We start from the raw sequence: 12,299 nt of genomic DNA, 5'->3' as shown, positions 1-12,299 counted from the left end.
TCTCACATATGCTTCCCTTAGTATGAGAGACATTACTTTAAGATACTGAATACATATATACTATTCAATTTAAACAATTAGATCCTGCCCTAATGGAACTGGAGCAGAACACAGCTCAATTATGGAGCTGCAGATATTTACGTAGCTTCCGTATCACTGTTTCCCAGATAAAAATATTCTGTTCATGTAAATGAATCAATTGTTAGCATTCTCTGAAACGAATGTCATGTTACAAATGACTTGTCAAAAGGGGCATACATGATAAATACATGAAACATCACCACAAAACTCATTTGAAAACAAGGCTCACCTCAGCTTCCACCTTTTTTACAGAAAATGCTGATGGTATGTAAACCTCTTCAGTCTTCACACCAACACACTCTTCTTCACTCATAACATCCACATCTTTCTCTGCTTTAATTGCATCCATGTTCTGCTGTGACATTACAAATAAAAGATTACTGTTAGGCAATACATTTCTTATGTTTTCCAAATGTAAGCAAAACAGGAGACAAAACGCACAACAGCTGATTCCACACTGCAACTTCTAACATTCTAATATCATAAAGACAGGAGTTCATAAAAAACTCAGGGGTGCCTATATATATAAAACAAATAATTTTCAGGATGATTCTTTTCAGCTTCAGAACTTGTCTGGCAAATATAATTAAAATTATCAAGCCAAAGTGGATGAGATTGGCAAGGCATGTAGCATACATGAGAGCAAAGCAGAATGCAGAGGGTTTTGTGGGAAAGGCAGAAGGGAAGACACTGCTAGGAAGACATGGATGTAGGTGGGAGCATACAATTAAGAGAGAAATAGGATGTGGCATATGGAATCAATTCATCAGACTATGGACAGGGACCAGTGGCAGGCTCTTGTGAACTTCTGGATTGCATGAAATGTTGGGAAATTCTTGAGTAATTGAGTGATTGTTAGCTTCTCAAGAAGGAACTGGTTCCATGACGTTAATTCCTCTTCACATAAAAAATACTGGGACGAGAACTGTGGCAATGTACAGTGTTGAAAAAAAACTGAAGAACGATGAGTTACTGCAGAAGGCTGTTAGGCAAGCTCCTCATGTTTAATCCCCATGCGTCCAACTGGTTTTGAAATATTTACGGTCATACAGTGCAAGACTGCAAGACTTTCCTCTTCTCCACGGCATTCTTATTACCACTGGAGCCCACCCAGTCTCCTATCCAATGGGTACCAGGGGCTCTTTCCCTGAGGTGTAAAGTGGCAAGGGCATGAAGCTGACTACTCACTTCCAACTACTGCCGAGCTCAAGAATAGTGGGGCTATACCTTCACTCTCCCATATGTCTTCATGGCACAGTGCTTAACTAATTAAGCACAGGAACAACTTTGCCTTTATAAAGTAAATTCCACAGTTGAATGCCGATATACTGCAAACAAGACAGTAATTAATTTTGACTAGAAACAGTTAAAATCAATTATTTTTGGCTAGTAACCAAAAGTCAAGAAATGGGATAGATCATATGTTTGTCACCAAACCATACACAAATGACCATTCGTATCATCTCTTTCAATGCTGACCTAGTGTAATGACAGCACCATATTCAAATCATGCATTTGAGGAAATTATCAAAGTGACAGCAGATTGGGATTAACATTATAGGGTCATGCCAGGCAAGACTGCTGCAAAACAATGCTTGAACACTGGAACCCTGATAAGAAGATATCAAATGCATCAAATATTGACTTACAGAAATATGGCACTCCTATCCATATGTGCAATAGGGTTTATGCACTAAGATACATATGGTAGTAGAACATGCAGGTGTTTAATGACAAGAGACCACACATATGCGAGTTATTCAAATGAAAACTGTTTATGAAACATCAATGGGATCCTTGCTGCAATGTCTGGGGGGATAATTTGTAACGTCCTCTACTCCTTCACACAAAACAATTTGTGTACATGTTTCACCTGAACAACCTTCATACATTGGCAAACAAATGCATGTCTGAGATCACAGAGCTCTATTCATGTCAGCCACACAGACTGCAGAAACTGTAACATAAGGGCTGGCAACACTGTCAGAGGTTTTACAGTCAGGTTGCTCAAAGAAGTAAATGAAGACACTGGACTCCTTTAAAATGTCAAAGCTCATACTTCAAGCCTCGACATCTCGACGCTGCATCCTACTATGTATTCATCAAGGGGTAACTGCTAGTACTGACGATATGCCTCTAGTCACAATGCACATGTGGCAATGCCAGCCAAAAGGTACACCTCCATATTGTGACTACCATGTTCATCATTTAATGGGAAATGCATTTTCAGGTTTATGGATTGGCTATGAGGGATTTATATCAACAACTCAACAGATTATTTCAGTCTGATTATGGATGACAAACTGTTAGAGACATGGCAGAAAGTTCATATATAATTTTAATTCACACCGAGGCAATAAGGAAGTCTCAAAGTCCGAATATGTGGTCCAAAGAGAGAATTCATAATTCTTCATTACAAGTTTCAATCTAACATGAAATTCCAATGCTAGTATTTATAAGTATCAGATTTATATAATCCTAAAGTCAATACAATAAAGTTACCATCACAGATTAAAAAGATTGGCAAAGGAAGGTTCCACATGGTCAATTATATCTCTGTATACATCCTGTGAGAGGGGGAACAAATTTCCAGTTCCAGTGTGTTACACTGTGTGAAAGCCAAAATATGAACACACTAAATGATCTTCACATCTTTACAGAATTTAGAAGATGAAAAACGAATATTAACACAAGCTTGACACAAAATATTTAGTTTCTATGACCATGAAAATCTGGACAACAAGATGATAAAGTTATTTTATACCAATCAAACATAGAACACTCACCTTGCTTTGAACTGGAGCAGGAAATATTTTTTTTCAAATCTCTGCTGACACTGTTTGGGGTACAAGACACTGCACAGTATTTTATAAGCTTACAAGTCTCACACCACATGTTGGTTTGTGGCCTGTGTGCAAGAAAGCAGCTTGCAAGAATCTGAGTGATAACCTTCACAGTTCTCATAACAGGATCTAACTTGGAATATGTAGCCCACATCCTGAGAGCAAACGTATTCATTCATTTCATTCATTCATCAGTAATCTGTCAAGATGACAGGTCCACAGTCTCTTCCAAAAAAGTACCTCCACTTAATGCGATCTAGAGCTTTATCCTTCAAATGAGAATATCCTCTTCTGTCCCCAAGGTCATCCAACATCTTCTTACGTCTTCTTCTTCGTCTTCTGGTCACTTCTATCCGCCCCTCTATCTTTCCTTCAATAACTTCTTTTAGAAGGCAGTTACTGCGTAAGACATAACCAATCCAATTAGCCTTCCGTTTTCTTATTTCGTGTAGGATATTCCTCTGCTCACTGACTCTAATTAACACTTCTTCATTTCTCACATAATCGGTCCAACTGATCTTCTCCATCCTTCTCCAACACCACATTTTGAAGCTTTCCAGGTGTTTCTGATCTACTGCCCTAAGCGTCCAAGTTTCAGTCCCATACAAAGCCATGCTCCAAATGTAGCATTTCACTAGTTTCATATACAATATATGGAAAAAAATGTATTTATATTTTGAAGAGCACAGGACCATTCGCTATGCATCGTGATATACTGCAACTTCTATTAGTGGACTCCAGACCAATGGCAGGGAAACTATGGACCATGGGCCAGATCCAGCCTGTGGTGCTATTGTGTTTAATTTATGTCAACATTTTTTTAATTAAAAGTTAAGAAGCTTCTCAGCAGCTGCAAACAACAACATCAGTCCACACTAACATGATGAGTAATGGCATTAATTATGCAAATGACATGTTTCCTATTACTAAAAGTATACAAAAACATTGTGTTGACTTCTTTATGGCTCAGCAAAACAGTTGCAACCCATAATCTAGCTCTTTGGTTAGAAAATTTGCTCACCCCTACACTAAAGCATCACTTCTCATAGGTCTTTCATAACAAACATAGAATGGCATGTCTAATACAGGGCAGAAAAAAAAAAGTTAAAATGTTATACAAATTACAAAGACAAGGTTCAAAAGTAACACTAAAAAGTTCAGAACACTCTCAATGTGGAGTGGCAGGAACCACGATTTATGGCAACAAATCAGCAGCATACTATTATTATTATTATAATCATTAGTATATGCAGTGGCAGCGGCGTGGTGGTGGTGGTGGTGGTAATAGTAGTAGTAGTAGTAGTAGTAAAAGGGTAAAGTTGGTTGTCCCTGCATTAACTAATTAAGCACTATGCCATGAAGCCGAATAAGGGAGTGGCTGTAAAGATCCACGTTTTCTTGACCTCAGCACTAGTTGGATGCAAGTGATCAGCTTCAGGCCCCGGCCGTTTTACCACCAGTACCCACTGGATAGGAGGTTTGGTGGACCCAGAGCTGGTCTGGATGACATGGAGAAAATTCTTGACCATACTGGAACTCAAACTCCAACCCCTCCATCATCCAGTTCATGGCCAATTGCTACACTGACTGTGCTACCCCGGCTCCTTAGTCATCAGTGTCATCGTCATGGGTGGTAGTGGCAGTGGCATTGGCAGTGGTAGCAGCAGCAATTCTGTTCCTCTATTTAAATGCTACATTTAAGTTACTACTTAAAGTCATAGATAAAGTTGCCCCTGTGCTTAACTAATTAAGCACGAAGGCATATGGGGGAGTGGATATATAGATCCACATTTTCTTGACCTTGGCAATAGATGGAGGTGAGTAATCAGCTTCACGCCCCGGCCGCTTTGCCTCCAGGGAAAGAGCCTCTGGTACCTATTGGATAGGAGGATTGGTGGACCCCAGAGCTTATCTGGATGATGTGGAGAAGAGAATCTGACCCCTCGGTCCTCCAGCCTGTAGTCAGTCGCTATACCAACTATGCTATCGCGGCACCAGCCTATAAAATGTGAGCAATATAAATGTATACAAAACTAAAAATATTAAAACAACCTGTTAAGAGAAACACTGATGTAAACAGGAATGAGAAGTAAAATTATCCTCAAGGGAAGTTGTGTTTTATAAAAAATAATTAAAAATGGGCAATGTCATTTGCAACTTTGGCATACCCTGCTGAAGGACTCTGACACATTACATCAAAAGTGGAGAATTCCCTAATTTGCTTAGTGAGTATATGGAAACCAACAGGAGACGGCTGATTTCGTCCTTGAAAATAAGAAGAAATAAAGAATGATAGTGGCATCTCAAATAGTGTTCTAAATTTTTAAGCGATCTGAGACAAACTGGACTGAACAAATCCTGGGCTACAGAAGTACACTCAAAGTTTGACCTAATTAGAGTGATATATAGTATAAAACTATTGGATCTTCATCTTCCATGGCTGCTTTGGTAACAGTTTATTCCTTCAACCTCCTTGGTCTTCCTTGCTGTCTCTTCCCCCATTTATCCCAATGTAGGCTTTTCCTAGACCTTCTCTACATTTCCAGCTTCATTTGGTTTGCATCCAGCCCCTTTTCAAGACATGAGGTACCATTTCTTGTGCTCCTATTGGCTCTGAGTCCCCTTACAGATAGATCACGCTTCCACTGGGTTTTTCACGCTTCTTCTCAGGCTTGCAGTGGCCTAAATCAAGCTGGATTTTCTTGCAGTTTGCTCAGCTTATCAGCCATATCCTTGTTTGGCTTATTCTTCAGTCCTAAGATGGGGTGATATGTTCCTCTGCAACACCATGCTCCCTTCCAGCTATATGGCATTAGAACCCAGAAATCAGTAAGCCACAGGTGTGAGAACCTCAAATCTAACTTCTTTACCATGTTCACAAAAGCCCAGTACTGGAACTTACCATGAAAAACTCCGTGATTTTAGTCTGTAAGCGAACTATACTGATCTATAAACCGCTTATTGTCAGCAAAGTTTAGTGCCAGCTTTTGTGGATAGAGAGTGTCGCATGGTCAGCGCAACAAATCCCTAAGACCGTTAATTTCGGTTTCCTAGACCGGAGCCGCTATTTCCTTGAAACAGCTCCTCAATTATCATCACAAGGCTGAGTGGACCCAATTCCAGACAGAATACTTCTCAGAAAAAATCTGGTAGCGCCGGGAATCGAACCCAGACCTCTGGATCTGTAGCCAGGAACGCTGACCACTAGACCACCACTCCATAAACTCCAAATTTCTTCACAGTTGACTTTCAAGCAGTGTTCATTCTAAGAGAGCACAATGCAATCACCTCAGAGCCTCCCACAAACTGTCATGCCTGTCCCTCACACTCTGCAAGGGAGACCTGAGTTTCAAGTCTCAAGCTTCAAGTTTGTTCTATTTGCAAGAAAGGGAATTTCAGTGCACAAATGTGAACTTTCATTAAGGGTGCCAAGAATGTGGGCATAAGAAAAAGGTATTATTTCAGGCATTTGCTGTGATCTGTGTGAGTTTTACTGGTTTACAGACACATCGATTCCTCTGATAATCAACTCCATGCCCTGGCTGGGCAAGAGAAGCATTAAATTCTTCTGCCTGGGTGGCTCAATGAATTTTGGAAGGCTCTAAAATGAATGACTTTAGAAAAGAGTGAAAAAAGGACCTTGCCTTTTCTAACATTTTAAGATCTCATTTAAACATAAGCACTCACAAAAATCTGGGCTGAAAGCACCACGCACCATGGAAGGGGCAACAAGTCATCATCCTATCTACACCCAAGCATCTCCCATCTCCTGTATCTGTCACACAGCCTTGATCTGATTGGCCCCCAAGAAGACCGGAAGACTTCCTTAGGTCTCAATGTTCTCCTCAGGACTTTGTTCTCAAGTACTCTGAATGTATGTTCATCCTTTAGGGTGAGAATCAAAGATTCACATCCATATGAAACAAAAGACTGCTTCCAAACTGATGAAAAGTCTCTGAAAGAAGGATGGATCTGTAGTAAGAAACTATGGAAAAATGTTAGAATTACAAATCAAAATATTAAATGAGGTGACCGTAAATGAAACTTAACATATGGAAGAAACAGTAGATATCATGAAAGAAAGGAAACTGGACATATGTGAACTTGCTGCAATAGAATGGATATGAAAGGGAAGGAAACAGCTACAAGAAGGCTATAACATAAAACCGCTGGGGGGAACTGCACAAAAAGAATGAGTTGCAATATTATTTAGCCTGACTAACCAAAGGAATGAAAGGATAATATAAACAACAATTTTTAAAGGATAATAATTTCCCATTATTTTATGGAACTTGAAAGACACATGAAATCACCACTGGGGGATAAGAAACAGATGTAATTCAAGTGTATATGGGATGGAAAAAAAAGTTTAACAGAACTGGACATAGATGGTAGAAAAGAAGAGGTGTGTAAACAAGGGATTTTAATGTTTAAGTTGAAGAGAACAGGGAAGGATATAAAAATAGGAAACTTTTCGTTTCATAATGACAGGAGGCAGAGAATCACTAAATCAAACTGGCACAGAGTGTATGAGTCATCACAGACTACATAATAATAACAAAGTCATTAATGAAAGATTTAAACGATGTAAGCTTTGAAGGAGACCATCAACCACTAGCAGAAAATTTTGGAACACACACAAAGCAACTGTAACACTGGACTAGAGAACAGAGAATTGAAAGAAAAAGGTTATAAAACAATGACATTAAAGAAAATGTTACATTTTAAAAAATAACTGCTGAAGAATAGTCACATTTTGAGGAAACTTCTATTGTAGCAGCAACACAAACACATAGCAGAAGAAGTCAGAAGAGGAAGCATTCAGAATACCAATCAGATAGAGGAATGGTGCATGACAGATATGCTTCAAAGACAGAATGTTGAAAATAGAGAAAGGCAGAAAATATTATGATGGGTCATCAAAAATATGATAAAACTGACCCAAGAATACTTGGGGTGCAGAATAACAGTTTTAAAAATATACTGGTTCCTCCTATGCTGTTCATGGTACCTTGACCTGGACGCAATAGAACATATTGGACAACTTAAAAAGCATTCTAAGGAAGGTACAAAGACAGGCAACATGAATCCACATGAGTGACTTGATGTTTCCATGTGGTCTGCACTGGGGAAGGACAATCACTGACAATCTGACTGACCACAATTCCCCCCATGTGGCCCTGCTTGCGATGGACAAGAGCTTTGTGTATAAATATAGTGTGTAAACACAACACTCATGAAATGAACACCTGATGATGGAGACCGAACAGTTTTTTAAACATTGGACACAAACTTCACTTTGACACAGCTGATCACCAAGAAGACTTCCCTGGATACTGTTGCAGTGAAAGCTTAAAATTGTATAGAAATCAAAACGGTTCTATATTTTATCACATAACATTATAAGAGTATATTATGGGACACANAAACAACTACAGTGTTTTCTTAATTGTACTATGTGCCTCTGATGATGGTTGTGTCAAACCGAAACATGTAAGGCAGAAGTGATAAAGAAGTGACCTACAAATTGTTACACTCGATGGACTTTCTATTAACTTTGTGAAAAATATTATGTTTTATCCATGTAAAAGGAATAAATACAACAAGGATACTGAGAAGAGTATCAGAATTAAAATTTATAGGAAAGACATGTATAGAATGACCTAGAACACAGTTCAGTTACATATTGCTAAAGACAAGAGGATGACAAGGAGCATGCAAGAAATCAAAAGGCCATGTCTATAGGCATAAAGAAATGACTGAAGACTCTTCAACCATCAACCCATACAAAACAGAAATGATGCTAGATGACAATACAACATGTCATTGCCACAAATTTTATTTGGAACACTTCCAAATTGTAACGACACGCACACTTATCATATCTATGCTCTGAAATGTAGCTAGTTATGTACCTCATTGGTGATTTTGTTGTACTATATTGAAATTCTAAAAAAAACACTAGTGTAATGCAATAAAAACTCTACACTTCAGAGCAAGAACATCATACATGGGCTTCTCACCATATTCTTAAATGTTTCTGTACAGGAGACAATGAAATATATTCTGCATTAAATGGTGAACATGAAAAATTAAGTAGATTCTAAAGGGTTCTGACAATGGTGTACAACACTCAGAACTACCAGGTTTTTGGACTTTGTCCACAATCCGGTATTCTAAAGACTAGAGAACACAATGTTTTGGAGACCTCACCTGAGGGTGGAAAGAGATCCAGTCTCCAAAACGTTGTGTTGTCTAAGTCTTCAGAACACCGGACGACAGACAAAGTCCAAAAACTCAGTAATTCTGAGAAAAATTAACTTCATATGCCGCAGCTGAGTCCGGGGACAAATTTACAAACTATGACGCGCAAAGGGGCCTTAAATGAATTAATCGTTATCTAATTCATATTAAAAACAAACTTCTAAAGGTAACTAATGCTACAAATATCCTGGTCGGGTCAGGGAACTGAGCAAAGCGGTACAGTATGCTCGCTGTAGCAGAATCCAGGAATTTAACTGGGTATTACAAATGTAAATCACCATGAAAAAGCCGACGTCGGAAGAAAAGTATATAATGTTACTGGTATAACTGAAGGGTATAAAAGGAACAATAAACACAACACCAACGCGACACTGATATAACACATCAATAATTACCTTCCTGTGAACAAACATTCCTAACCCATTCACTCGGCCGCACTCGGCCTTCTTACTGATCCGTGNATCCGTGGCACTGCCTGCGGAAGGCCAAAGATGATGGTGGTAACATGCGGTAACATGTGAGATGGAGAGACTAAGCATACTGTCAATCTCAGAGCAGCCGTGTGACTACCAGGCCATAAATATAAATTTGATTACTAGCCACAAATTTAACACTTTCCGTTCACTATCCAAGTTCTACAATGTTATAGTAAAATATAAACATATATATGGTCGCATGCAACCGGACAGAAAGCTTCCCGACGTAGACTCCAAGAATCAAGCTACTACTGCCATCTAGCACTGCTTCGGGAAAATTTATTGACTGAAGAATAAAGAAATAGTCCTACGCAGAGATTCTCCCAGTCGCTCCCAGCAGTGGTGTGGTGCTTTCCTCCGAAAACCGACGTTTCGGAGGAACGTATCGCCTACATCTTCAGGGTTGAAGGATAATTCAAACAAGAAACCAACATGAAGTTGGGAGTGTAGTCAACCTAAGTTTCGGAGGAACATGTCTCCATACTCAGGGTTCAAGAGTAAGCCAAGTCAGAATAGCCGCGCCATAGCTCAAGCAGTTAGTCGATGGCTTCCCACCGCGACGGCCCGGGTTGAAACCCGGGTCTGGTCAAATGGGATTTGTGGTGGGCAAAGGGACGCTGGAGTAAGTTTTCTCCGAGTACTTCGGTTTCCCCTGCCAATCTTCATTCCACCAAATTCTCCATCATCATAACCACCCGGTGCAGGTACAATAGTCCAATCAGTGGTCGCCGTGCCAACTGGACCAAACTGGACTCCACCCCCCACTAAGCGAATTAAAAAAAAGAAGACAAGTCAGAAACCAGCATGAAGCAGACAGCAATAGAGTTTTGCACATTTTTATGTCGGAGTTTTTTAGAAAGGAGACAAGAAGACAACAGATTCTGGACTCAATTGAACCATCTTACCAACACATCTGTATAACTATTGCAAGAAATTTATAGAATATACATTAAAAATGCATGAAAGTGGGTTCCTAAGCTTCTCTGTCAATACAAAGCTGAACAGTACCTCGACAAACCACAATCGTTTCCTTCCAAATATTTTTCAACTCACCATTCACGTATCGTCCTACCTTCGAATTATATTGTAACGTGCAGTGTCGTGATGTACTCCATTATTCGCTCGTATTGATGGAGTGAATTCTCAGGACAGTGTCTGAACAGCTTGGCAAAGACTTGACTTCAGACACCGTGTAGTCTGGTAATTCTGTATCACCACTTAGCCATAATGTATTGTCTCGATCTTCAATGTGAAAATCTCTTCCACGCCTGCTAAGATACCCCACATACAAGTATATCTTTTATTTTCTGGTTTTCATATTGCAGTTACAGTAATGTGGTACTCATGACTGACCAAGTTGGTTATGAAATACGGTGTATTGTCATGTCAAACAAAATGTTTCACAGTTGAGAAAGGAATGCCAATCCTATACGGTGGCCCTATCGTTTTGTGATGAGAAAACAAAAGGTCGGTTCTTGTCTCCGCTGAGAGAGGCGACAAAGAAAGTATTTAAACGTATTATATACTCTTAAAGTTAATACTTCTCTAGCCTATTATAAAACGTATTTAATTCATTTGCAAGCTCGATATATATTATGGAAATTGGGAGAAGTTATCTTGGCGACCGTGCGTCATCATAAGAAAGTTGCTAGATCCTGTTTTCAACAGAGGCCGGTGGGAAATTCGTACATACTTAAACGGGAATCGGGCCGCGCCATAGCTCAAGCGGTTAGTCGCTGACTTAGCGGCCTCCGTAGTCTAGAGGTAACGTTCTCACCTCATGACTCGTGGTACGCGGGTTCAAATACCCGGCGGAGTTCGTCGAATTTTTAAGGGCGGAAAAATTCAGGGAACAAGTCCTCCGGGAGGGACTTTAAGCCGTGTGTCCCGTGTCGTAACTTTACGGCACGTAAAAGAACCTCATATCTCCAAAGGAGATCACTGAGCCAAATTCCAGGACGTTTCCCGCCCAACAATAGTCTCTACGGCCTCTGATAGATGGGGGAAGCATTATAGACACCGCCAAACAAGTGGCCGAACTCGCTTGCTCGGCGGGACTGATGGTACGCACCATTATCGGTAGAGTATAGAGACTGGTAAAATATCATAGAGGGAAGCACAATGGACCAATACTGGTCTAAGTGCATGGGGAAACCCACCCTCTCCAATAACTAACTAACTAACTAGTCGCTGGCTTCCCACCGCGCCGACCCGGGTTCGATCCCGGGTCTGGTCAAGTGGGATTTGTGGTTGACAAAGTGGCGCTGGGGCAGGTTTTCTCCGAGTACTTCGGTTTCCCCTGCCAATCTTCTTTCCACCAATTGCTCCACAGTCACCCTCACCTATCATCTGGGGCTGGTACAGTAGGCCAGAAGTGGCCGCAGTACAAGGGACTTGGTCCCACCCCACTAGCAATAAAAAACGTAGATGACTTTGTAACAGGCATTTCTTACAGCAAATAGCCCTTCATTTAGGAAGACCAGAAACTCTGACTGAAGGAATAGGAAGAGAAGTAGCAGCGGAAGAGAAGCTTCCTGTACCAGGAAAGAACAAACCGAGGTCACCAAACATCATTATTGATGGCATGAACTGGTGTACAAAAGGCAAAAAATACCAGCTCTATGCTTTTGAGCAC

General features: G+C 40.2%; 1 protein-coding gene across 12 annotated transcripts in view; it reads right to left on the bottom strand.

The window, feature by feature from the left end:
* The window catches only part of LOC111871019 (zinc finger protein 420), a 19,137-nt gene extending 9,489 nt beyond the window's left edge, over nucleotides 1–9,648 (bottom strand). Inside the window, exons 1-3 of one of the 12 annotated variants that reach the window (XM_033754064.1) lie at nucleotides 9,584–9,648; nucleotides 6,612–6,879; nucleotides 311–436 (exon numbers count right to left, since the gene is read on the bottom strand). In XM_033754064.1, coding sequence (XP_033609955.1) covers nucleotides 311–430 — 120 coding nt within the window. In that variant the 5' untranslated portion in view covers nucleotides 431–436; nucleotides 6,612–6,879; nucleotides 9,584–9,648. The other 11 variants (XM_023863740.2, XM_023863737.2, XM_023863738.2 and 8 more) reach the window with 11 other exon arrangements.
* Nucleotides 9,649–12,299: the final 2,651 nt, after the last annotated feature.

This window comes from Cryptotermes secundus, unplaced genomic scaffold (assembly GCF_002891405.2).
Source record: "Cryptotermes secundus unplaced genomic scaffold, Csec_1.0 scaffold1606, whole genome shotgun sequence".
Taxonomy (NCBI): Eukaryota; Metazoa; Arthropoda; class Insecta; order Blattodea; family Kalotermitidae; genus Cryptotermes; species Cryptotermes secundus.
This window is presented reverse-complemented; position numbering and strand designations above follow the sequence as displayed.